This window comes from Coccidioides immitis (genome assembly GCF_000149335.2).
Source record: "Coccidioides immitis RS genomic scaffold supercont3.1, whole genome shotgun sequence".
In the NCBI taxonomy this organism is placed as follows: Eukaryota; Fungi; Ascomycota; class Eurotiomycetes; order Onygenales; family Onygenaceae; genus Coccidioides; species Coccidioides immitis.
Window position 1 is genome coordinate 4,614,645 of NW_004504310.1, and position 25,472 is coordinate 4,640,116.

A 25,472-nucleotide genomic window follows, 5' to 3' on the forward strand; every position below is an offset into this window, starting at 1 on the left:
TTCATTTCGTCATCCTCCGTGCAAGGTACTTCTGTACAGTTGGAGTCCGGAACTCCGCCGTGGTCGCTATCCGAGTCATGTGATATCTGTTGGGGCGAACGCAAGGACCTCGGGAGGAAAAATACTAGGAATGAAAGTGAGACTCAGGAGTTGTGAATTCAGGTTGTTCAATTATTATTATTCCAAAATTCGGAGTCTAGCCTGGATCAATTATATTCATCTGAAAAGCGTGGCTCTTCTATTGACAAAAGGTCATCAGCTGCCTCCTCAAAGCAAATTGCTTTGGGCCTCTCATCGACACACGAGTGTAAGTCGACATGTATATATTTAAAAACCACAAACAACGAAGAGTCGGGTATTCCGTTAGATAGAATGCGGAAGATAGTCTTGCTTGAAAATGCCATATAAACAGTAGCAGCAACAGATACAAAGTCTTTCCAGAAAATAAGACCGTCCTAAAACGCCAGTGTAAAAGCCGTAACATTGCAAAAGCGGTCATCATACCATGAATGATTCGCCACAGCCGCATTCATCCTCTGTCAGATGCAAAATTAGTATATTATCCCGTCTCAAGTATATGGCATAGAGAACCTACTTATGTTGGGGTTCTTGAACACAAAACGGCTTGCCAGCTTATCCTCCTGCCAGTCCATCTCGCTGCCAATTATGCTGAACAAGGCTTTGCTGTCGATCAGCACTTTAATGCCGTCTTGTTCCACCACTTCATCAAAAGGCGCCGGTTTCTCAACGAATTCCAAATGATATGCCAAGCCGGAGCAACCCCGATTCTTCACACCCACCCGGATCATCTTGGGATCTGGCTGAGACAGCAGATTGCGTATTTGCTCTACAGCCGCTGGTGTGAGAGTCATCGCAGCTTTTCGCGGTCGTAATTTACTCCGACGCGGCTTCTTCGTGGCTTCCGCGGATGATGGTGGGGTTCCAGGCGTCGCGGGAGTCTGGGTAGGAAGTGGGTGGGATTTGTGCGCGTCGCTTTCTGGGAGGCTATAACGCTTGAAGCGGTCGGGACCCTTTGTGTAGGGGAGATCTGATGGCAGTTCGGCACCGCCTATACCTGGAATGGCCTTTGAGATAGAATGGTCTGAAGCCTCAAGGTTTCGTGGAGGAAATGGCTCGGGCAGGGTTTGCGGTCTGTAGGCTGTTGCAGTTTGCAGTTCGCGCTTCGATGACTGGTAGGACTGCCGGCAGGACGAGAAGGCCCTAGTTGTCTGCGAACATGCTCGGCGACTGGCGTCTCGATAGATCAGCCTCATGGATGATGTCACTGAGTTGTGAAAGAGGGACATGATGGCTGAGAGACAGGAAACTGAAGTCCTAACAATGGGGGTTCATAAGCAAGAGAGAGCTGTCTAGGAAAGATCAATTGGTGGATGTTGGGGAGGTGAAGATGAAAAAGTGCCGCACGACAGTTGGTCATTTCTTGTTTGCAGCTTCATCACAACCTTTAAACTCTGGCCAGCAGTTGAGCAAATTCACGGAAACATCGCGGCAAAAAGTGGCGCCGACAAGAAGCCCCATGACAGCCAATCAGACACCACATGTTTCTATTCACCTGGCGGGAGTGGTGTGGCTGGTCCCTACGGCTGCTGATTAAGCGGTGCCGAGGCCTGCGGAATCAAATAGTTCTCCGTGTCAGAGGCTACAGAGTATTGGTCCCGCTTCCCTCTGTCGTCACCGGGCAGAGACAGCGCCGACCTTACAGATCTTGCCGCATACCAAAGGTGGTGTTGCGGACTTTAGCCGGAAAACCATCGAGGCCTGCTGTTGTACTCGGAGAATATCTCCTTGCTTCTCCTGGCTTCCGCTTTCTTTCAGGAACAAATAGTCAGCTCACCAGTTATGGCTGGCTTCCGACAATAACCATCTCCCTTAAGCCTATCATCTCCTACTTCCCCAAGCTTCTCACTAACAATACCTTGTGGCCCCGCACAGTTAAGAGTACCTGCTAAGAGCCACGCCGTATTTTATCTGATTTGCTCGGCATGCAAAAGTAGCGATCGCATGGAAGCAGCCTCCTATTGGCTCAACTTGACGCCTGCCGCTTAGATGACGTAAGCCGCGGTTGTTGAGGTCTGTTTGCAGTGTTCGCTCCAGAGATTGGTGAGGCAGTGATGCTCGTTGTGTGAGAGACAGGAATGCTGGAGGGTGCGAGGACAGCTTGACATCTATTTCATATTTTCGAGTCTTGAGACGATGTAATCATATCATCTGTATAATTCATCTCTTCATCCTGAATCATGGAGTCGTCCCCTTTGACACAACAGACCCGTCCAGAAGCCTTCCAGCCCAAAATAGTCCAGCTCTATGAAAACTTACTTTTTGTACGTCTCCGAAGACCCTTCAAATTTCCGCCCTATGACTATGGTTGGTCATTCATATTTATATGTTCTCTAATGTCCTGGTTAGAATCCCGACTATGTGGAACCTACGGAGGGATTTTGGCGGGAGTTCTTACTTCTCCCGCCCGACAGGCCGTCCCTTGCTGAAATGCTCAACCGGATAGGTCCTGATGATATGCTGCACATTCAGGTATGCTTCGACTCAACTACTCTCCTACCGCCTCATCTGGCTCCCATGTAAGCTTGTTTCCTGACTCCCCTAGGCCCAAACCCAGCGCCTCTTTGCCCGTGCTATACGAGAGTCGGCTTCTGGGAGGGCCCCAGTGAATTCCCACGCTCTTGAGGTACGTAGCCACCTACCTCCTTTCAGTATCTACTCGATTAATTTGTTTCCCTGGCAGACTTTATCCACCTTCCTTGGTGGTGTTTTGTCGAAGAAATACACCAATCCAAGTGCAGATATCATCACCATCCTTGCAGGTTTACATGAAGTAGACCAGGTATTCTCAGAATTTGTTTCCGTCTTAGACGGCATTATACGGAATGGAACAAACTGTATGCATCGTTCGCGTCTCTTAACCTGTACCGCAAAGGTGATGCTTACATTTGGTAGTGGATCTACGGTCCAAAGCTGTGGATTCCGCGATTGCAATAACGAGTGGCGCTTATAAAACCGGCCTTATTTCCTACTTTATGCATCGAGATTTATTTCCATCTCTAATGAAAGTTTGTTTTTCTTCACATCGGCTCAGTATACATGAAGGCTGACGATTCTCCAGCTTGTACATGATTCCGATACCCCCATGCAGATTTTCAAGCCTTTTTTGTTATTGGGACTCCTTGCGAATTACAACAAGTTCGAGTTCCAAAACCCCTATCAACTGCGACTCGATGATTTTGTCAACGAAGCAACGATTTCGAAGATCGTCCGGGGCGTTGGCAACACTTGCTCCATTCTAAGGAACTCTTATGTTGCAGTTCAAGATGATCTTCCCGAGGGCTGGACTTGGAGCGGTACGCTGGCGTTCTTCGGACTTGGTGTGCTTGCTGGAAGGTCCAAAACCCAGCCGCTCACCACCGAGGAGATTAAAGAGCGGTTTGCAGAGCTGTGAGTGAAGTTTCTTTTTATCATGATCGAAAGTACTAGAACGCTGATGACCCTCAGTCCTTCATTTGAAGCAGCAGTATTGCTTTCAATGTACGAGTTTATCAATGCAAATAAGCTGTTCTCCCATTCCCTCGTTTTGTCAACGCCGGAGAAGCGCTCCGAAGAGTCGCCGTTCTCTAGCTTCTTGTCTTTAACCTCGTATATGCTTCAACACGCCTACAGATCTGTGCGAGTGGCCCTCTACTCCGAAGCAAATTTGCTGTCTCTGCAAATTCTTGTGGAGGATCCTGTTCTGTGCAAGCAGATATGCAGCGATGAAAACAAGAGATCTGTGAGACTCTGCCGGCAGCGAACGCCCCATCTGCCATTGGTAAATGGGGATAGGGTCTTAGCCACTGTCATTTTTGACATAATGATCGACACTATCACTCATAATCTTCGCAAAAGTCTTGATGTCTTCCTTTACAGGTGGGTGCCGTTTAATCTTCATGAAAGTCTCTCTCCTAACCGATCACTACTAGCCATGTGATGTCCATCATCCTCCGCCTCTTAACGTATGTTTCAGCGAACAAAACCCGCTTACAATACCACTGGTCCGAACTATGGCGCAGTCTACTGACCCTGGTTCGTTTCCTCACCACTTACGCCACCGATTTGTCTTCCGACCCAAACATTCATCTTCTCACGACAGATTTAATTAACCTCCTTGCATTTTGCATATCTGCTGGCGATACCTTTCTCCCCGACCCGGCCTCTTACGACGATCTCTTCTACAAATTAGTCGAAGCGGGCCCTATCCTCAGCCGTTTCCGCGAAGTGTATAAAACTACGTTTTCAGCGCCATCAAAAGCCCCCAACGGCAAACTTGATCACAAAAGTAGCCAATATGACTCAAGCAAATCGCTAGCTCTTCTCCTTAGAGTCTCAACTCATTTCCATTCCCTGTTATTCCTCCCCGAAAAGCAGAAAGAAGATACCACGACCGAATCTACGGTTCCGACCACTCACAGCAACAAAAAGAAAAACCTCAGTCCTCGCGAGGTTCACAGCATCATCAAAGAAGGCTACGCGACTCTCAGTATTGAGCCACAGGAAGGGTTGAGTAATTGGGAAAAGTGGCGCGAAGCTGACTGGAAGCCCCGTCTCAAGCGGATCGGGCGTACAGCGGTTGACGATTCGCGGACTCTTGTGGCGACTCGTGGGGAAGGCATGCAGAGTCAATTGCCGGTACCTGGCGGTAAAAGTATTGGGGCTGGTGGAGAGAAATGATGCTTCATGCTAGGACCGTCTTCTCACTCGCATCGATTGTGGATGGGCTCCCCTTTTCTAGCTCGTTCTATTCAATTTGTCTAAAGCAAGTTTATCTTTGCACAATATCCCATTTCATCAAGGATCTGTATCCTGAGTTCAATAAAAGATATGATATGTCCACAGCCACTGTAACTTTCCCTGATAATTAGTAGCAATTTGACACATCCAACACGATAATTCGTCCTGTCCATGGAGCCCCAAAATACGACCTGCGATGCAGAGAAAGAACGCCAAGATAAAGCACCCAATATATCCACCATGAGAGACCGAGCAACTCCATACGCCATATAGAGTTATTCGGAGGAGTATGTCAAAATTAAGGCCTTAAATCCCAGTAACAACAGTTGCTGTCCATCAGAAAACCGTGAAGACGCATTATTCAGACTCTTCAGCCTCTTCGTCCTCGTCTTCTTCGTCCTCGTCACCTTCCTCTTCCTCCTCGTCCTCTTCCTCATCATCTTCCTCTCCCTCTTCATCTGCTTCATCATCGGCTTCCTCCCAATTTCTACCACCTCTCTGGCTCCTCGCCATTCTACTCATTCCAGCGGGGTCTTGCTCAGCAATCCTGTCGCTGAACAACCTAGCAGTTGCCGTGCCAACATGGTCATCGTTCTGTCGGTGTCTATCCTCAACTTCTTCGACGTAATCGCGATCAAGGGGTTCATAATTCTCCGTGAAGAGGTCATCGGCATGTTTGCTAAGCCACTGCATGAATATCACTAGTTCTCTACGAAGGCGATTTGTAGCTTGCGGGCTGAGATTGGTTTGAGCAAGTAGCTCCGGTAGAAGAGCTGAAAATTCATGTTAGAAATGCTGTCTGGGAAATTTGCGAATGACAGAGCAATCGAAATAAAGAGCAAAGGAAATAAGTAACTTACAAAGCATCCTTGTCAAATGCTCCACTCCGTACACGTCGGCTGGCCCTTTCCCCTCGTACCCTGCCGCATTTGATTCCCATTTTTTCCGCTCTGTGGCATACTGTCGTCTCTCTAGCGCATATAGTAAAATTCTCCCAAGTGTCTTGTCAAAATACTTCTTTAGTCCATCCACTACTTCTTGAAGCACATCCTGCTCAGCTTGACTGTTTCTCGTGCTGCTATTCTTTTCTTCTTCCAGATACCGATCAAGTACCATGTTAACCGGTGACTTTGCTGGGAGTGGCACAACACTCTTATCTTTTGTGACAAATTCCCAGTCATCCACCAGGTACTCTTTGAGTCTTTCTGGCATAAGCATCCGTATAGTCGGCCTTGAGTCAAAATCTTCTTCCTGTAACCCCTAACGCATAAGCAAAATTTTCAATATGGAGAATGTTGTGAAGCAAGTTGCATAGATAAGAACAACATACCGCTTCAATCTCCGTCTCTCTACCCCGTTTTCTCGATGGTCGCTCATCATTGGATCGGCTAGATGCTAAATCAGCTGTTTTTTTCTTTCCCGACTTCGTACGGCTCCGCATAGCGGCCTCAGCTTGACGTCGGAGAGTTGAAGCAAGCTCTTTATTCTCCTCGGTATATTTACGAAGGCGGTCTTGGGAAACCCAATCATCCCATCTATGGTAAAAATGAAGTTAGCTATGCGCCCAAAAAAAGGCTATATATGCGACGATAGCTTCATATCAAAGCCTTATTCTAAGTTGCAATCATGCAAACCATATATCCTCAACGCGTGTGTTGAAAGGTCTGCGCTGAATGCTCCTTGAGTAGGGAAAGGAGATCTAAACTCGAAGAAAATCTGCAGCGAGACGGGGAGAATGTTACAAGGCCAACGTACGTGTGCTTCCAGCCTTTATAATGGACCCGATACTCATATAGGCTGTTTTTATCCTCTGGGCTCTCTAGCCTAGAGTCAAGGATCTTTGCATCGTAAAGGATATCATGATGGAAGCACAACACAACCTCGTCCTTCTGATACATCTGTTTTTGTGGAGGCATGGTGAGAATTGGAATAACCTTTCTCCTATGATCTTAATATTTGGGTGCTCAAGGCCAAGTCGATATAATCAAGAGAGCCAGTAGACGGTTGGGGGTAACAGTGTGGGTATTGGCAGCAGCGTAGAACCCGGAGACCTCCGATAAAAATCGAGCTAAGGCTCCCCCAGAAAGGTTAGAATAGCAACAGTCCACTCTGTATGAGTTGGGCAAATTTGAATATTTTCGGATAAAAGCTCTCAAGTAATGTCGCAGCCACCGAAGCAGGCTGGCCCAAAGTGGCGATGATGAAAACTTTGCAGTAAGGATAAAGCCCCTACAATGCGACTAATATTGAATAAAATTAAAATCAAAGATAACAAAAAGGATAAGACGCCCTGCAGATTAATATCGGCTTCTCAGCAGTCGTCGCGCAGGCTGGGTTCGACGCGACAAAATTGGCGTTGCGCAGTAGTATTGCTTGATGTAATTAATACAGCAAATATCACATGATCTACTGCAACGTACACTTATTTTTAGAATGTAACTTGGTACTGTATTGTAACACATCGCCAACGTCAATTCACTTCCTCTCCAGGCTGTACGGACTAGATACACACGAGACACAATATTAATTTCGGCTTAAATGAGCTGCTGGGGACGCCATATGTATCTGCTACGCTACATGCTCCACCAGTAACTGTCAGGCCTATTGAGCTCGTGGATTTTCTTTGCTATGGCTCCATCTGAGGAATCGATTCTCTCTAACTTTCTCATTTCGCCATCACCACTCCCTAGGATCATATCTCTTGAGAAATTTACGGAGCTGTTCCCAAAGAAACTAAGGTCTCATCCCCAGATCAGGACTCTCTATCGCGAGCTACAGCATGTCCGGGCTCAGGATATTGCCTTGGTCAAAGAAAATATTGAGAGAGAGGTCAAGAACGGAGAAAAACAAAAAGAAGAGCTCCGACAATCTTATGCTCAAAGAGGCGTATCCAATCTAGATGCACGCGATAAAATGGAAATAGACATGGACATTCAATTATTCGGCCAGCCTTCCACCACTGCTCCGGAAGACGCCCATACCCTTGACACCATTTTACCGGAAATGCAACGTGCCATATCTGCCGTGGAAAAGGAAATCGAAGCCACGGAGAAAGAGTGCTCTTCTATTCTAGCAGGCATTACTACGACAGTTGAAGAGCTCAGCGATCTGCGCTACGGGAAGCTCAACAACCTTCCTGGTGCGGATATTACCATCGCGGAAGACGTAGTAAAAGGATTGAATAGCCTTGAGGACATCTGCAATTCGTCTATGAAATGATCGATGAACGTACGTAACCTGGTTTCTGAGTTATATAACACATTAGAACCTCCACTGATTACTATCCATAGAATAAAGCTCCAGGTATTCTTGTGGGCGGGGATACTTCAACGTCCACCTGGATCTGTTCCCCGTGTTTCGATCACATCGACTCCGTATAGACGGAGGCATTCCCAAAGGCAACCCGCGCCCCAGAAGATGGTCTCTGGCCATCCCTGGAACAATAAATTAAGTGATTAACTCTATCACGTCCTCATGCCCCGCCTACTCATCAGCCTTGTTCGACCTGTCTTGAACTTTAAAATCGCTCAAACGCCCTCGATTTGGCTTCGCTTTCCAAAATAAGGAGAAGAAACTGCTATGAGTCAAGCAGCAATATGAGTGAAGCACCGACGAATTCCATAGCAAGCAGTTCATCCAGGCCCGGTTCTTTGTCTTCCTCGTTGTCCACTGTTGTTCGCCGTCCCACTTCATCGAAAAGATATTGTGGTAACGGCTTTCGCTGCTTCCAATTTACGGTAACGTTGCCAGGGTCTCTTGGCAACGGAAGAAATCGTCTATACCCTGATTTGCTACGGTCGTCCCCTTCGTGTTTGTATTCTTCGTATGAAGGCCATGGTGCCAAGCGACGGCCCGGGAAGGACTCCAAGGATTGTCTCCATATAGTTTCGCGAGCTAGAACCAAAGCCCGGCGGTCCTCGATCTCTTTTACCCCCAAAACTGGATGTATCGTTATCTCCTGGCGATCATCTCTTCCACTTATTCTTGCAATTTTCCTTGCGACTTTTCGAAGTTGGTCCTCCTTTATCGCGACTCGGTGCTCCAGCCAGTCGGCAAATGTTTTGGGAATGAACGGAGAGCGAGGGGATATGCGCATGATGGAGTCGCGGATCTTTGTCCATGTCTCCAGCTCCTTGGTCTGAGGTGATACCCATGTCTTGGAAGCGGAATACGACATACTCGTCTGAGGCAGGCCTAATGGAAAAGAAAAATTGCTAAAGCTGTGTGTTCTCTTCAGCGCTCCCAGGAAATGATAAAAAGTCTGCTCGATACCTCAGTTGCCATTCTTATGCCTACCGCTCATGAGCTTTGAGCGCATTAAAAAATTGCTGCAGGGGAGAACTTACCTCAATTTGTGTTCGACCTATGTTGCTTCAGTATACTTGCTGGACAATTTTGAATTTTTCATTGATGCTGTGTGGTTGCCGAGCCTCTAGAGAATGATCATCTACCAAACAGCAGTATGTTCCCTGGTGTGTTTGGAGCAACTTTTTGCTTGAAGGGTTGGCACAGCACTGCGTAATGAACTAGACCTAAACACAAGGAAAGGAAAGGAATGATGGAGAGAAATGAAGGTCATTGCTGCCCAGCTAGATTATTTCCCTGAATACAGTGATTATCTCTGTGTTATGAAGTAATGGAAGATCCCAAGAAAACAGTGACAATAAACCACAGAACCTATTATGACCTCCTCTTTGACCTGATACCCAAGGAGCGATGGGGCCTAGGTTAGTAGGGATGGTTTCTAAGAAGACTAAAGACCTTCCCGCTCTCTTACAGCGCTGAGGTTCGGGTTGCTAAGATGTTGGGATATTTCCTGTTTGTTGCTCTTTGGCACAATGGCAAAGGCTAAAAGGATCACATAGGGGCTATAATAATGGAATTTAGTCTGTAGGCCGTAAGGGAATCTTAAGGGAGCTGATACTGCTCTGTTCTGGCGGCCGCCTCCAGCTAGCGAATTGTAAAGTTACAGTCTCCGGGCTTGGCCCCTCCGCTCCTCTTCAAATTTCCGCCCCGCTCGCCTTTTCTTTCTTCCACTCTCCCTCTCCTCACAACCGCGACAAACGAACTGGTTGTCGCTCTGGTAAAAATGCCTACTATTCCTATTCATTTAAAGTGCCAGACCCGGCTCAATGAGGACATCGCAAACCCGCTTCCTACCTTGCTAAACACACCCTCTGGGCTGGCAATCCTCGAACTCCAAGGAACAATTAACTTGCCTTCCAATGAGCCGCACTACAACGATGAACAAACAGACTTGCAGTCAGAATCCCATGCTCAAACCCCAATTGGCCGCCTCGTGTTTCCAGATTATGATGCTTCAAACCCTCCAAGCAATGGTTCGTGGATGAAACGCGTCCATCTTTACGTCGGCCGGCATCAGCGTCTCACAGGAGAGGTCAAAAAACTCCCTAAGCCATTGGCCATCATACGACGGCGCCAAAGCAAGGATTCAAGTGGAGCAGGACATATTATGAGGTCGGCCGCCAGAGACACTTCTGCGCACCCCGACGGAAACCCTAGCGTGGAGGAGCTGGAAATTGCGGAGATTATTAGGTACAGGCTACTCTTCTCGGCGAGACCCGAACCGGTTAGTTAGTGATGTGTTGCGTGGCGACGACGGCGGCATTCCTGGAAACGACTTTCACCATCGATATCGCCACTCCTATTCGCACTTTTTTCGCGGGCCAGCAGTTCGATCAACCAAAGTTTGCGCCAACCATGCCGGGATAAACGATGGGGCGGACGGTCGTGTTATGAATTTCGGGCCCCGGCCCTGGTCTCTGAAAGGCTCACGGGATAAGATGCCAAAGAGTTGATGGCGCAGACCCGCGACTTGGCTTGCAGATTTGAGCAAGACGTGGAATCTGGACTGGAATACGGAGTACCATTCCCTGTTGCAAAGGTCTTAGCCGCCCTTCACCTGCAACACCTGGGGGAAGCCACCTTCTGATGGTCTTTGTGAATGGTAGACGACAAGTACCTCGGAGCTGCGAGGCCAGCGTCCTCGCACTTCACCTCACTACGGTAGTTCTTTCTTCGGCCGCCCCAGCCTAATGATCCGCGATTTCCATTAGTCTCCGGATGTGAGCTTAGCATAACAAGCAGGCCCATACGTTCTTCGTCGTTACGCCTCTGCTATTGGTACAGTTGCATGTGGCGGTCAAATATCAATAGTCACTGGACCAGGGCCCCTAGGCTTTCTTTGCCCGTATCTCGCTGCGTGAAGCGCGTATTTCTGTACACCAATATTCCCCATCGGGCTGAGATCCGCTCGCCCCGTATCAATCGGTCCTGCTGCAGCAGCGGGTGATCCGCCATTGAGGTAACTTCCCGGGTTTTCGCGCGAAGCTCAGCCAGGGGATTACAAAGAGGGATTCTCCATCTAGTTAGTGACGATCAGAGGAGGCAAAACTAGCTAGTCATTGTCTAGTTATTTCGAATCTCACAGTTCAATTTAAACTGATTGACACCTAGATCAAAACACTCCCACCCCTTCCTCAGTACAAATAACTCTTTTGAGGGAAATTTTTCTGCTTGTGCATAAGTAAAAGCTACTCACTTGTTCTTTTTTGTCACCTCACCCTTTTCTTCTTCTGCTAGTTAAGCTCATCTTGGCATTTTCTAGTCAAGACAGGGCGCGGTGTATTTTAAAAGCTTCATTCAGGTTTCTCTTTGACTATACTAAAGTGCTTCTCCTACAGAATGCCTGGACTAGAAGGGTTGAAGCCCGAAATCGCATTGAGATTCGGACCTGGTTATGTTGGCTTCGACCACGTTACGTGGTACGTTGGAAATGCAAAACAAACCGCCTCCTACTACATTTCTCGTATGAATTTTACCCAGATCGCCTACAAGGGACCCGAAAATGGCTCTCCTTATATTGCTTCATACGTTGTTGAAAACGGGGATGCACGATTCGTTTTTATTGCCCCTATCTGTGGGCCTACGGATGAGAGCGTTCCGGAATCTGAGAAGATTCTGTTGAGAGAGATACATGAACATCTCACTAAACATGGCGATGGTGTCAAGGATATTGCTTTTAGGGTCACCACAGATGTCAAGGAAATCTGGGACAAGGCTGTGAAGCACGGTGCCCGTCCGGTGGCTGATCCTACCATTGTCCAATCTGAGTCTCCATTCAGTGGTGAGATCCAGATGGCCACTATCGGTGCATATGGAGATACGACCCATACATTCATCAATCGAGAAACATACAACGGTCCATTCCTCCCTGGGTATACGATTGTAAACGAAAGGGACCTGATCAATAACCATCTACCTGCAGTCAACTTCATTGATATCGACCATTGCGTTGGTAATCAACCATGGAATGGAGTGGATAAAGCTGTCAAATTGTAAGTCGTCCTGGATCCCTTATATGCTCACACACTTCGGAGCGTTTTAAATTTTACAGCACAAGATAACATGTGAACAGTTATGAGGAGTGCCTTGATTTCCACCGGTATTGGTCAGTAGATGATAATTTAATGTGCTCTGACTATTCCGCAATGCGCTCGATTGTTATCGCATCCCCAGATGAAGTGATCAAGATGCCACTCAATGAACCTGCTGTGGGCAAAAAGAGGTCTCAGATTGAAGAGTGCGACTCTACCCCCTATTATAGTTGCTACTTTCCGCCACATCCATGTTTCATACTAACCTATTGAAGATTTGTCGATTACTACAACGGAGCAGGTGTTCAGCATATTGCTTTCCGAACCGACGATATCATCACTGCAGTCACGAACCTTCGCGAACGAGGAATGCAGTTCCTCTCAGTACCTACCACCTACTACACTGAAATCAGAGAGAAATTGGATCAATCCAACCTGGTACTCAACGAAAGTGTCGAGCTTCTTCAAAAGCTAAACATTCTTATCGATTTCGATGAGGGGGGTTACCTTTTGCAGATCTTTGCGAAACATGTCCTCGATCGCCCGACTGTATTTATTGAAATCATCCAGCGCAATAATTTTGACGGCTTTGGTGCTGGTAACTTCAAGGCCTTGTTTCAGGCCTTTGAGCGCGAACAAGCACTGAGAGGAAATCTATGATTGACGTATGGTCTTGAGCTGACTTTTTTCCCTTGGTCTCATTTCGGGTTTCATCTAGGTTATTGGCGGAATGAATTGGAAGACATGGTGTTTGGGAAAAGGATACTGTGATGAAGGAACGATCAGCTATATCTCCGCTCAACACCACTTAAAAACATCACCATGATCGTAAGCACACCGGGAATGGACAGACTTTTATGAAAGATAAACAAAATAATCCAGTTAACTGAAGTTTTACACTGTTTAACATATGCCAGGAATTAGACTACTTAAACAACCCAGGGTACATCCTATCTCAATCTAAGACGGAGGCTGCCAGAGAGAAAGGGTGAAATAGCTATTGCCGTTCATTTCTATCGTAGGACAAGCACACAAAAGAAGTATAACGACATGGGAGTTTAGTATCAGCAGTAATGTATTATAGTAGCAGCAGGGAAAGTATTGTTGAAACATGCAACGCTAAACCGTGTACATGATAAAAAAAAGCTGATTTAAAAAGACAATGGTATGGAAACATATGTTGGACTCAATGTAGGTATGCATACTCTGTACATGTCCTTTGGGGTAGTCTTTGCCCAGTCGGCAGTTTCTAATGGGACAGCATGCTCCTCAAGAGCAGGCATCACCTGTGTTCAAACCTCCGAAACACAGCGCAGCCAAGAAGCATAACATGTACACAAAACGTGATCGAGCGGCAGGAGTCGGGGATTTGTCTAACCATCCAAGGCCTTTCGCAAATCACTCCACTTCTGCTTGAGCGTTTCATGGTTTTCCGAGATCTGCATTGATTGACTATCAGCATCAAAAATTGCTATTGGAAAAAAAAAAAAAAAAAAAAAAAAAAAAAAAGGGGGTGGGGGGGTTTTGGTTTCTCAGGATAAAAGCAGGATATATATGACGGTATTTACCTCTGCCCATTTCATCTTTGCCTCCACCAGATCCTTTTCCATCTCCGCCATCTGCTCCTCCATTGCCCTATTTTCGTTCTGGACTTCGATATTCCGTTTCATAATGCGGTCCATTTCTGTTCTTAACTTCTCTTCTAGCTCAGCTGGCTGACGATCGACTACCACTTTGAGCTCGGCAACTTCGACTTTGAGACCCTCGTTCGAATCCTTTAGCTCTTCATTTTCAACCTTAATGCGTACCAGCTCCGATGCAATCTGGACATGTTCTTTGTCCGACTTCTCTGCATGCTCTTCAAGTGATCGGATCCGCGCTGCCTGCGTGGCTATGGTGTGTTTGTACCCTTCTATCTCAGCAGCTAACTCCTTTTCTGCGCGAGTCTTCTCTTCCCATTCGGAATTATATGTCTGGATCATCTCAGGTGTAAGATTAATCGCGCATGCATCCTCAACCATGATATCTGCTCGATAGATTTCCTTGTCGCTTGCCCCAGAACTTCCAAAGAAACCAGACTCAAGAATGGAGCTGGCAGACGGCTGTTTGTCGATGTATACGTCAAATAGCTTTTCCTTTAGGAAGCTTGTTAGCGAAGTCATATCGCTCATCCCGAGTAACGCATCGACGTTACGGCGCATGATCGCAACAGCGAAACGAAGGATTGCACTCTCAAGACCTTGCTCGAATATCAGGTCATAAATACGGAGTACAAGCTGCAATGGGAAGCGATACGCGAATAGTGTAAGGAACCACTGTGTCGCATAAAGCTGGGGGCTAACGCCACGACGACGGAGGTGGCAAGTCAATGCGGGCTCCAAGTCTTCCAGCAGGCGTTCGAACTGGTAAAGATGGCGGTGAAGACCGGGCATATCGTGAATGAACATATTTCGTAGTCCGTATTTGTTCATAAGCTTCACTAAAAGTGCAAAAGCCTCCCCATCGTCCATCTGGATTTCCAAGTCAGTAGGTATTGAATCGTCAACTCCCTTGTCGGCACTTACATTAAACAATAAAGGCATCACTATGAAATTCATTCCCTGGGCGTAGCCAACTCCACCGTCGTACAAAGCGTAAGCTTTACAAACATTAAATAGCGCTTCTTGGTTTCGTTGTGACATGAAATACTTCGAGTAGCTGGTTCGAGAGCCCAGGTCCCGCCTGATAGCCTTCTCCAGCTTAACAAGAGCAGCAGCATCTTCCTTTGCCTTTTTCTTTCGTGTCTCCTCCAACTCAGCTTGTGCTTTGGTCATGGCCTCTGTTTCTTTCTCGGATATCGATGGCGCTGGAAACTGTGTAGAATTATCCGAATGAAGTGAGGAGCGTGATGATGGCGACGAGCCTTTCTCCTTTGGCCCTCCATTTGTTTGGCCGTTCAGAGAAGCGGGAGATGGCGTGCCCCAATGTTTTACGCGTTCTTTATCGGTACCCCGTGTGCAAAGTTCTCTATACACATCCTCAAGATCGGGGTTCCTACTATCGGCAAGAACCTGCCAAATAACACCTCGAATAGTCTGGGGAATCCCTCGTCTAATAGCCAAATTCAACTCTTCCGCACTGGTTCCACTGAACGCTTCCAGGCCCTGGTTTACGACCTGCTGCCATAGTTCCCAGTTTACAGGTGCTGCGGCATCCGTAGCAGAGGCTGAGATCCCGGCAACCGTTCCAGGAGCAAGGTTTGGATTTATCGTTGACGGTAGAGGAGACGGCAAAGGAGAAGGTTGGGGCGAGGTAGTATCCAGGTCGGGCACACTTGGAGGTGTACTTAGCATACCAGAACCCTTTTCTTCTTGGCCATCTGCGAGTGCGACCTGATCATCTCCGCTGCCCTCTTCACGCATTCTGAGAAGCTTAAATTGGTCCTTCAGGCTGTTCCGCAACTGCTTCCGTGAATCTGTACTCCCTGCATCTCCATCGCTACCATCGAAGCGCGCCAGCATGTCAGGGTTGCTCAAAGTCGTGGAGACCGATGCACCGGTATTTCTCCGGTTACTTGTCGCTGTTTTGTTTTCTTTCTGGGCATTTTGCCCTCTGGAGAGCCAGGCAAACGGGCTGGTGAGTTTTCTACTTGGAGCGGAGGGTGGTGGTTGCGACGGTGGAGGAGCATTTCTATTTACAGGCGGAGGACCCCAGGGGACTGAAGGGAGTGTAGCGGAGAGACCTTGAAGCCGTGAGCCGTGCTTAGATTCTCTTGTGGGTAGGGGAGGAGGAGCATCGGCAACGGGGCTGGAGTGAGAAGTGGGTGGACTCGTAGCCTCGTCGTCCTTGGAGCTCGTAAGGACGATATCGTCTAACGAAGAGGTAGACAACCGGTGTGTGGTGAGGAGAGGAGATTTGGGCTGTTTTGGTTTCTTCGACGTGCGATCTTCCGGGGGCGAGGCTGGCGAATCCTGGAGCGGTTCTTCGTCTGGATCTGGAGAATCTGCGGCAGAGAATGTGCTGGCTTTTGGAGTAGGCAATGATCCGTTTGAAGGCCGTCGATCTGTTAGAGACCGGGTAGTGCTGATAGGAGTCGAGATGTCGGCAGCATCCTGTGCGTCACGAGCGTCCTCGAAGGCGTCCTGGTGACAAGCAGAGTTAGCAAACGAGTTAGTTATAGCGCTATCAGAGTTCCGGATTGCTCACGGCTTCATAATCTGTAGTCTCCGCGCTGGATACCATCGCGAGCAGTGAGAATGTAATGCGTCGAGGCGCCTCCGATTCCGTTTGCGGCAAGCCAGGTACGTCAGATTGCAGTGAAGCAGATGAACTCGTCCATGCGGCGGGTCACCCAAAAGGCGGAGTGAAGACAAGAAGGAGAATTGGTGATGGCCAAGGGTCTAGAGGACAGGGATCCGGGGCGGTTCGATAACTCGGTGAAGGATGGGGCAGAGAGAAGACAATTATCCAACCGTTACGTGGGATTTTAAGCTCCGGGAAGGACGATGTTTGGGGGAGTGACCATAAATAACACAAACGGGGTCCCAAGCGTCTAGAGATCTCTAGTTGGGTCTACGGGATGCATTGCAAGTCCCTGCGTTTTTCATTCTTGAATGTGAGGCCTGCATAAATACACATTGTTTCTTCAACGTCTGAAAGGCGGGACAAAATTTATCAACGGGAAACGGTTGATCGTCTGCGTGCGTCCCCTGCTCGACTAGCTCCTGAGACACGCCGAGCAGGCCTCGCCCGACGGCCCGCCACCACAGTATCAGAATCAACCCGGCGCTTTGCGACTCCTCCCACTGAGCCATCTATGATTTGCTTGTTCACAAGTCCCATCAAGAGAGCGCTAGTGTAGGAAAGGCATACGTAGTACGGAATAGTATGTATGTACAGTACCCCCACGGTTAAATATGGAGGCCCTCAAGTCATCAGCGATCTCTCCAAATCCTCCCAGCGACCTCTCCTCAGCGGATCAAGGCGTTTCAAGTTCGAGAGCCAATCAGAGATGTCCCGCTTCACCCGAGCCGAGACCGCGCCCTGAATGTTCAAGACAATCAACGTGCATTCTAGAAGCGCTTGGTAGATCCATTTACAGTCTTCCTCCTCGTCAAGTAACTCAGTAATCGCGTCGATTTCCCCGTTGAGATACTCGAGACGCGTCTCATCGCTCATGTTGGGAGCCATACCTTTGGGGGCCGTGGCCCGGTCCAAAGTGCACATCAGATTCTGGTGGTAAAACCACAAAGATTGGTCATACGGGTCGATTAGAGCACGGTGTATCAGTTTGAGCTCTTCCTGGGTGTTAGCATGCTACGCTTCTTCAGCGAACTCGACGAGGCTTTTTACCGTTATCCAGCATCTTTCTCCTTTCAGCATCATCAGCCGAGCGTTCGTCCAACATCTTTAATATCAACTTTGACCGGTTATGCCAGGCAGAAAAGTTGGACAAGTTTGCCCCAATCATTTTTGTGGTGTAGTTTAACTCGTCTTCGGTCAAACGATTCTCTTTTACCTCTACACTTGGATCTCCTGCCTCTGAGCCCATGGACTCCAGGACGTCCACGATCTCGCGGCGATAACCCCAGCCATGGAAATTCCTCCCGTCCAGACTCAGCATCTTCCCCACCAGCGCGAGCTCTTCCTGCCAAAACCTCAGTGCTTGAGGCAGTGGTAGCCGCCCCACGGTTTGCTTCAGGGCCCACAGGCGATGGTTCCAGATCCAATAGCACTTGGGGAACTGCCTCAGAAGAGGCACCAGGAACGTCAATTCTTCCTGGATCAGTTGGCCGATACTCTCTGCATGATGGGCAGGGCCGGTAGCACTGATGTTGTCAAGCTGAGACTGTAGAATCAGACGGCGATAATTCCATATTGAATAGTATTCCGCATTTTCGGTCAGTAGCTCAGAAGTCTTCTTCAGCGCATCTTCAGTATAGTCATGCTCGGTCTTCTATTGTGTTTTACCCCTAGTTATTAACAGGCAAGATTCCAAGGCACGGGGTGTGTTTCATGGACGCCACCTTTGTCCTGACAAGATGGTCCAAGTCTCTATATTTTTGGATTTTCTGGCGTTCTCTCTTCCTGGCTTCCTCCGTCCTGTCATGAAGAGGAGCAGCATTTCGAGGGACTCCGTGCTGACCGAAGTTAGCATGGGCATCGTCTAATGCCGGGTTTCCTTAAATACACACACTGGTCATACTGGCAGTTGCAGGTGCCGTTCAACGACTAGGCATATGTCTACTTTCCACTACGCCGCTGAAACCCAGTTGATCAACTGGTTGGGTGATCAACTGGTTGGGTAACCAACCGCTTTTTGCTCAGGACACAGATTCCCGCTGGCCGCCTGGTTACATAAGCAGCCTAAGGCGGCAAGAATAAGCTTACTAATCAGGGGAATGTTTTCTAACTAATCTATGTCCTGAAGCAGAAGCAACGACCAGCTCTTTCTGCAACTTCGATATCGGGAAGGCAGACACACCCACTCCGTAGTTACCACAAGGGGAAATGCGCGATGGAGGGCAGCACGTGCCTTCGCTCTTCTCCGCCTGCCCATCGCCGTCTCCACCTTCACCTTCACCTTCATCTTTCATTCTCTCTCTCTTTTTTTTTTTTTCTCGCCATGAAGACTGCAAATATGGACTTCAGGACAGCTCCCTTAGGGATGATGATAACTGTTGTCCTAGTCCGGGGGCACTAGGTGTCCTCTTTTACATTGCTTGCTTTTGTTGTGTCTGTCTATTTGTTGATCTGTCGCGGCTGGCCCCATTCCTTCCGAGGCAGTCTGCATACCTTGAACATGAGTTTCAGGAGATGTCGTTCAACAGGAGACTTAAGATCTTCTAATGGCGATGGCTTCTTGGCTCCTCTCTTTCCTTTCTATCACGATATCTCAGGTTTCCCCGACTGGCATAAATCTCCGGAAAAGGCCCCCTCGAGTGCTTCACATTCGCCTTCTCCTCGCTCTGCTCTAGACTCTAACGACAGGCGACTCCCCTGCCCATCACCGAAAACTAACAAGGATCCAGGTGTTTTATGCGATGAACAGGATGCTTGCAAACCCTTGTCGAAGAAGATCGGGGTCTTCATCCCTAGTCCAGACCAAGCTTCCCCCAGAAAGGATCCCTCATACTTTGATAGGAGATGCAAGGATGGAAGCCCTGTCCTAGAGAGTCGTAGCCTCGTGAACTCCCCAGACCGTTTTCTTCCATCAAGAGAACTGCACTTCCCGCCAGAAACGCAGTTTCGCGTGAGCAAGAATCATGACTTACTCACACCCCACGAAAAGGCCCACCGGCGGCGAGATCCAAACGCAGACCCGTTTTTCATCCCAACAGCTTCCAGGATTGTGAACAATCCGAGGCGATTTAATCCAATAGACATCGGGCTTATTCCCCATTATCGACCACGCCATGTTCATGAGATGGGATTTACTGACTTGCCCGCGGCTATCGACAATGGTTCGGCAGAGCAGCCACGACAGGTTAGTGTAGGTGCTGTATGGCATGTTGGCGGCACTTCGCCGGCACTAAGTGACCCCACAACTGAAGCCCCTGACGATATCGGCTACCACCGTGGGTCAGGGACAGTGGCACCTAGGTACTCCGCGAAGTTCGATCGAAAGGAAACCGATGCGGAGCAGCATCGCATTCACGAAGCCCGCATTGCATTAGCTCTAGACCTTGACCCTGCTTCCAGAATCCTTGGGTTCGCTATTCCAGGAACCCCACCAGATACCCCATCCAGCCTTTCATCCCCAGGTCGTGTTCGCCCTCCACTTACTTGGAAGGACAGTGTATGGACAAAAGATTTTGGCTGTACCCCAAGTAAGAACATTCGTCCCATTTTTTTTTTTGAATGTACAGCGCGCAAAAATGAATTTTTCTGTATTGCGTTTAGATATCGTCGGGTTCTCTACAAGCAGTCAACTAACCCACATATAGCGTCGCCCAAAAATATGGCGAAAGGGAACGAGCGACTCGTTTCGACCGTTCCGTTCCGGGTGTTGGATGCTCCGTTTTTGCGTGATGATTTTTACTCCACGACCCTGGCTTACTGTCACAAAATTAAAGTTCTTGCCGTTGGCCTTTCGTCACGGGTTTATCTTTGGTCTGAGCAGGACGGTGTCAGAAATCCACCGTTGCAACAAGTCTCTAGGGACAATGTTGTGACCTCTCTTTCCTTTTCCTCGGAAAAGGGGGGGTGGAGTATTCTTGCCGTAGGGCGGCGTCACGGGGAGCTTTCTCTATGGAGTACCTTCGATGCAGAGGTCCGATTCGAGGCACGTTTTCCAGCTGGAGTAGCCTGTGTTTCTTTTAAAGATACTCCAAGCATCGGCCCATCTGAATGGTCTTCACGAATATCAGCAAGCATTGAACATTTAGCTGTGGGAGACGATGCAGGTAACCTTTGGTATTATGCCTTGGAATGGACTACACCTAGGTTAAGAAAGCGGCGTAATTGGAACGGAAGTATGACACTTATTGCTAGGATAGCCTCACATACACAGCAAATATGCGGACTCTCTTGGTCCCCGGATGGGAAGTACTTCGCAACCGGGGGCAATGATAACGTTTGCCTTTTATTTGAGACGGCAAGCATTCTTGCTGGCAATACACAATCTGAGCAGTCATGTTCAAACACGTCCATGGCGATCCGTACGCGTCCTCCGAAGCAACGACACATGCATCAAGTTTTGCCTCTGCATCACCAGAATTATAGTACTGTGTCCTTGTTGTCTGACCCTACCTCTCGGGATGCAGAGAGCGTCGGCTCTGAGGACCTCTTATCTGAGTTATCCCAGGCCGAGACAGTCATACATCCACGCCGGGAAAAGCATAGATTGAGGCATTATGCTGCGGTCAAGGCCATCTCTTTCGCGCCTTGGGAGCCAACACTGCTTGCTACCGGCGGCGGAGCTGACGATCAATGCATACGCTTTTGGCACGCCCCTACAGGCGCATTGCTTGCTTCTCTCAATGTGTACGCACAGGTTACTAGCTTAATCTGGAGTAGGACACGACGCGAAATAGCAGCAACTTTCGGATACGCCAAACCTCGTCATCCTTACCGGATTGCCGTCTTTGCCTGGCCAAGCTGCGAGCAGGTTCTCGCTATACCATGGGCAGACGTTGATGACATGGAAGGATATGATGACAACACCCCTGGACGTGCGCTTTGGGCGATTAGCTATCCTGGGGGACCCAATCAAATGCCGGTTTATGCATCCGGCAGGTCGCAAGTTACTAGTGAAGCTTCTGACGACGGAACACCTGGTCATTTACCTTCGCATATAAGGAGACAATCACCGCACAGGGGCGGAAGGGATCCATCGTCCAGTTCACAAATAGCTAATGTAAGGTATACCGAGGGGCGCATTTGGTCCACTAGAACTGAACGAGAAGGCTGTATCGTCATCGCATGTAGCGATGAAAGCATCAGGTTCCAAGAAGTTTGGGGAGGTGAGCCTAGGGGCCTTGGAGGAGGTAGTGGCGTATTGGGAGGAAGCCAGATACTCGAGAGTTTGCATGGACTTGATACGTCTGTGGACTCGAAGGAGATCATTCGATGATTTTGGCCGAAATTTGATCAGTTGAGCGGAAGCTGTTCTCTCTGTTCTATCAACCTGGAATAGTGCATCGGCTTGCAAAAAGGGATTAGATATATTTATCAACACATGCGGCGTAGTATTTCTATACAATCTATTTTAGTTAGCCGGTTACCCGGTCGACTTGCTGTAACTTTTGCAGTAATGGACACTCGAACAACACCACTTCAACCCATAATGCCTTATAGAGTGCCCTGCTATTAACCGCCCAGAGATTTGGAAGTTGAAGTGTAAATTCATCCGGTGTATCTCCGCCATGTGTATATTGCAAAAGCCATAGAGAAGTTGGTAAATACAGTAGAGTACATCCAAGTATTCAAAGCACAAGATGCTCTTTAACTCTTTGAGACTTCACTCACGACTAGAGAGTTGATAGTCAATAAAAGATGCTGAATGCCAAAGATGATATTTTTTGCCCAATTGAAAAAGGAAAATTGCGCATTAAAACACAGACAAAATCGGAATAACTTCCCAGAGGTGGAAAGGGGACAGTTCGGCATAGGGGAAAAAAAAGAATACAGAAACAAATCAACAATCTGTCTATCATCTTTCCTCTTTATCCTCTGGTTTTACCCTTTTTTATTTTAGATTTTTTTGTAGAAGCCGGGGGGTCGACCAATATCTCAGACTCCTCATCAGAATCGGCAATGAAATCGGCCATGCTACCCAGATCTTCGTCCTCCTCCTCATCCTCGTCTTCATCATCTTCCTCTTCGCTGGCGCCTTCTCCATCCTCAGACTCCACAGCCTCGTCGTCAAAGAGCTCATCGTCCTCCTCGTCTCCTTCATCCTCCCCGGATTCCGATACAGCACCATTAACCACCATGGGCATATCTTCGCCATCTTCCTCATCGCCGGTAATATCCCCCATATCAACATCGCGGGTTTGTCGCGCACCCGCATCCTCGATGGCAAGACGTTCATCATCTTCAGTCTCCACCTCATCCTCCTGTCCTTCAACGTAAATCACGTCGTCCTCATCACTCTCAAAGCGTCCCTCCCGATTCTGGTTCAGACTGCGTCTCAATCCTAGCTGGGCGTCAAGCATGTCTAGTTTCCCCTTGAGAAGAAGCAAGGACGAAAGGCTCGACGATCGCTGGTCCATGACTTTGAATAGAGAGGTCATTTGTTTGAGGATCTCTGGCTTTCCTGCTATTGAACCACCATGCGCGACGCATGTCCATTGTACCCAGACAAGTAGGTGTCCATAGCGTCCCGGCCTCGAAGCAAGACGTTCAGCAAGTTTCTGGAGGAGGGTTGCGGCGAGGGAGGAATCGAGGCGTTGGATGGTGGCGCGGACAATGTTCACATCTGTCGTGTGAAAGCAGGATTCGAGGAGGTTGTGATCGTTTGTTTTAAGAGATTGAGAGAGAACAGTAGCGAGGGAGAGGCCTGAGGGCAATTGTTGAAGAGACTTGGGTTGTCTGGTACTGACTAGCGCTCCTACTTCGGCCTCGTCGAGTTCTGCGGCCACGTCGATATGTTTGGCGGAATTGGCGCGTAGGAGCTCGCCAAACGATGGTCCTCCCTCTTCCTCTTCCTCTTCCTCTTCCTCTTCCTCTTCTTCAGCGTCAACGTCAGCCATATCAACGTCATTGTCCTCTGCTTTTGCTAGGCTATGCGAAGATGGGATCTCGTTTGCCTTTTCTTGCTCTACGTCTGAAGCTTCTTCTTCGTCATTGCTTAATCCTGAAGCATCTTCTTCCACACCATCCCGCATAATTCCCTCTGCGACGCCACCTTGTTCGACGACAGTATGTGATTCATCTACATGGCTTTTACCCATGTTCTTCGCGCCATTCATCATAGCTGAGCCAACCATCGACGCGGACTTGCCACGCGCGATTTCACTTTCACCCTGGAGTATCAACTCTTTCGTCTCCTCGTCCCGCCAACGTATCCTATCAAATACAACATTTGCACCTGCTTCGGCCCATGCGACAACAAGGTCAGATCCGTCGAAGGAAACAGCGACGACGGGAACAACCGTTCTCGAAGCGTCCGGTCTAACGATCTTGACGGTAGCATCTGATCGCCGTGTCACAGCCTTTAAACGAGACTTCAGACTGGCGGTTGCGTTGACGGATTGTGCGTCCTCTTGATGGAAGGGGTTTGAAAACAATTCAATCGCCCCATCCCGGGTCACGGCCGCAAGCAACTGCCTCTGAAAAATGGCGGATCGTGAACCCTCATCATGTTTCTTGCTTCGGGAATCTGAGCTTGCCGGATAAAATGCTACGGATTCAACCTCCTTCTTGGTCACCAGAGAGCCGAGCAACTTTCTCTTTTGAGTGTCGAATAGGTTCATGTAGCGGTCAGAGTCGACAGCGAGGAATTGTCCGGATAGGGACTCCAAATTAGTCGATGATGATATTAGTGTGTGCACGGTATTTCGCATAGCGCTAAATGATGGTCCAGAATCTTGGCCCTCCTTCTCGAGATCTATTAGGTATGGTGTTTGTGAAGCACAGAGGACGGGAGGATTGCTAGGAACCGGTGGTGCCAAAGTTCCGACGGACGACGAAGGTAAGGAAATCACTCTTGTATAATATTAGAAAGAAAAAAAGAAAATACGAAGGACGAAGAGGGAGGAACTCGTAATGGAGGCGCATTTCATACCTTATAGCATTTCCAGTCTGTAGATTCCACTGTACAAGCTTCGCATCGCCTCCGATGCTCCAACCTTCCAGACCAGGCTTCTGGACGGTGAACCGGAAATCTCGGATTCCCCTTTCATGTCCACCGGTAAGCGTGGCCACGATTTTACCCTCTGCAGGAGAATACATTCGAATCTCCGACGTATTCGTGCCAAATGCGACGACGGCATCGCCGGGCTCAGAGGCATCGACGACAGCATTGACCCCCGAGCTCCGCTTGCGCTTCTTCTTCAGATGCTGATCTCTGTCCGCATCGCCATGGTAGCCCCACTCCAAAGAGGTGATAACCTCCTTCGGATTCACAGCATGTTCACAGCGTAACCGGCCGGAATTAACGTCGTGAACCCGCAGATGCTGAGCGTCCAAACCCTGGATGACAGAGGCGAAAAGGGCCAATTGGTACTCTGAGGGAGAAAAAGAGGAGCGAATAACAGATGATTTGTTCACAGTGATCTGGGTCCCCGAAGATGCTGCCGCGGCCGCGGAGATCTTCGATACTGGCCCGCGCGAGCGTTTTTTGGTCGGCATGTTTGGAGGAATTTTAAGAGGGAGCCGGATTAGAGGAGAAAGGGGGGGAAGTGCACGTGTGTTTGGGCCTTCAGGTGCAAGGCCGCAATGATTCAAAAGGTTGCTGCGACAGCCGCCATAACACGGGCAGAAAGCTCCTCTTCTTCTTCCTTTGCCTGCTTGGTTGATTCGGTGTGTGAAAAAAATGTTGATATCCATTATACACTTGTCCGATTTCGGACTAGCGTGCAGGACTGGGAGGTGCGGAGTTTCTTTCCGTGAACGGAAATTAGTGGACCGATCGGAGATACCATTTTCAGCCTCCGACGCCAAGGAGCTCCAGAAGTACTTCTCGGCGCCAGCTTTGTGCCGCACCACCTCTCGCTCAGTCAAATATTACCGGCATATGCAGTCGACATATCAATCACTCGATCACGCAATCATACAGGTTGGCTCTTTGACATTATGGTTGAAATATATGCGATGCCTTGTGTGCTGTTTAAATGGTCAATACGGAGCACATAG

At 48.6% G+C, this 25,472-nt stretch overlaps 11 protein-coding genes across 11 annotated transcripts; 5 read left to right on the forward strand and 6 right to left on the reverse strand.

Annotated features, from left to right (window-relative positions):
- Positions 1-192: 192 nt before the first annotated feature.
- CIMG_01472 (iron-sulfur cluster assembly accessory protein) lies at positions 193-1,419 on the reverse strand. Its single transcript, XM_001247700.2, has 2 exons — positions 596-1,419; positions 193-536 (listed from the first exon to the last, which is right to left on the reverse strand). Exons 1-2 carry the CDS (start codon positions 1,305-1,307, stop codon positions 499-501), a joined length of 750 nt encoding a protein of 249 aa, XP_001247701.1. The 5' UTR covers positions 1,308-1,419; the 3' UTR covers positions 193-498.
- Positions 1,420-2,258: 839 nt separating this feature from the next.
- On the forward strand, positions 2,259-4,905 carry CIMG_01471 (uncharacterized protein; the record flags this gene model as incomplete). Its single annotated transcript, XM_001247699.2, has 9 exons — positions 2,259-2,342; positions 2,428-2,550; positions 2,624-2,704; positions 2,762-2,915; positions 2,974-3,086; positions 3,140-3,468; positions 3,526-3,558; positions 3,691-3,936; positions 3,990-4,905. The coding sequence occupies 9 exons, from the start codon at positions 2,259-2,261 to the stop codon at positions 4,735-4,737; spliced, it is 1,911 nt and encodes a 636-aa protein (XP_001247700.2). The 3' UTR covers positions 4,738-4,905.
- A 249-nt stretch (positions 4,906-5,154) lies between these two features.
- Positions 5,155-7,121, reverse strand: CIMG_01470 (histone acetylase complex subunit; the record flags this gene model as incomplete). The annotated part of the gene is made up of 4 exons (XM_001247698.2): positions 6,553-7,121; positions 6,128-6,332; positions 5,658-6,048; positions 5,155-5,570 (listed from the first exon to the last, which is right to left on the reverse strand). Exons 1-4 carry the CDS (start codon positions 6,711-6,713, stop codon positions 5,155-5,157), a joined length of 1,173 nt encoding a protein of 390 aa, XP_001247699.1. The 5' UTR covers positions 6,714-7,121.
- A 199-nt stretch (positions 7,122-7,320) lies between these two features.
- On the forward strand, positions 7,321-8,261 carry CIMG_01469 (centromere-localized protein 2). Its single transcript, XM_001247697.2, has 2 exons — positions 7,321-8,025; positions 8,088-8,261. Exon 1 carries the CDS (start codon positions 7,426-7,428, stop codon positions 8,014-8,016), a length of 591 nt encoding a protein of 196 aa, XP_001247698.2. The 5' UTR covers positions 7,321-7,425; the 3' UTR covers positions 8,017-8,025; positions 8,088-8,261.
- CIMG_01468 (uncharacterized protein) lies at positions 8,088-9,430 on the reverse strand. Its single transcript, XM_001247696.2, has one exon. The coding sequence runs from the start codon at positions 8,972-8,974 to the stop codon at positions 8,375-8,377; it is 600 nt and encodes a 199-aa protein (XP_001247697.1). The 5' UTR covers positions 8,975-9,430; the 3' UTR covers positions 8,088-8,374.
- Positions 9,431-9,857: 427 nt separating this feature from the next.
- Positions 9,858-11,281, forward strand: CIMG_01467 (sister chromatid cohesion protein Ctf8). The gene has a single exon (XM_001247695.2). It carries the CDS (start codon positions 9,887-9,889, stop codon positions 10,394-10,396), a length of 510 nt encoding a protein of 169 aa, XP_001247696.2. The 5' UTR covers positions 9,858-9,886; the 3' UTR covers positions 10,397-11,281.
- Positions 11,282-11,328: 47 nt separating this feature from the next.
- CIMG_01466 (4-hydroxyphenylpyruvate dioxygenase) lies at positions 11,329-12,914 on the forward strand. The gene is made up of 3 exons (XM_001247694.2): positions 11,329-12,155; positions 12,236-12,400; positions 12,470-12,914. Exons 1-3 carry the CDS (start codon positions 11,503-11,505, stop codon positions 12,852-12,854), a joined length of 1,203 nt encoding a protein of 400 aa, XP_001247695.2. The 5' UTR covers positions 11,329-11,502; the 3' UTR covers positions 12,855-12,914.
- Positions 12,915-13,331: 417 nt separating this feature from the next.
- On the reverse strand, positions 13,332-16,415 carry CIMG_01465 (GTPase activating protein; the record flags this gene model as incomplete). Its single annotated transcript, XM_001247693.2, has 4 exons — positions 13,332-13,633; positions 13,763-14,704; positions 14,759-16,315; positions 16,380-16,415. The coding sequence occupies 4 exons, from the start codon at positions 16,413-16,415 to the stop codon at positions 13,568-13,570; spliced, it is 2,601 nt and encodes an 866-aa protein (XP_001247694.1). The 3' UTR covers positions 13,332-13,567.
- Positions 16,416-16,943: 528 nt separating this feature from the next.
- On the reverse strand, positions 16,944-18,438 carry CIMG_01464 (prenyltransferase alpha subunit repeat protein). Its single transcript, XM_001247692.2, has 4 exons — positions 18,368-18,438; positions 18,200-18,313; positions 17,526-18,129; positions 16,944-17,470 (listed from the first exon to the last, which is right to left on the reverse strand). Exons 1-4 carry the CDS (start codon positions 18,374-18,376, stop codon positions 17,100-17,102), a joined length of 1,098 nt encoding a protein of 365 aa, XP_001247693.2. The 5' UTR covers positions 18,377-18,438; the 3' UTR covers positions 16,944-17,099.
- Positions 18,439-18,975: 537 nt separating this feature from the next.
- CIMG_01463 (WD repeat protein) lies at positions 18,976-21,747 on the forward strand (the record flags this gene model as incomplete). The annotated part of the gene is made up of 2 exons (XM_001247691.2): positions 18,976-20,002; positions 20,042-21,747. The coding sequence occupies 2 exons, from the start codon at positions 18,976-18,978 to the stop codon at positions 21,745-21,747; spliced, it is 2,733 nt and encodes a 910-aa protein (XP_001247692.2).
- A 94-nt stretch (positions 21,748-21,841) lies between these two features.
- CIMG_01462 (U3 small nucleolar RNA-associated protein 5) lies at positions 21,842-25,106 on the reverse strand. The gene is made up of 2 exons (XM_001247690.2): positions 24,403-25,106; positions 21,842-24,323 (listed from the first exon to the last, which is right to left on the reverse strand). Exons 1-2 carry the CDS (start codon positions 24,966-24,968, stop codon positions 22,340-22,342), a joined length of 2,550 nt encoding a protein of 849 aa, XP_001247691.1. The 5' UTR covers positions 24,969-25,106; the 3' UTR covers positions 21,842-22,339.
- Positions 25,107-25,472: the final 366 nt, after the last annotated feature.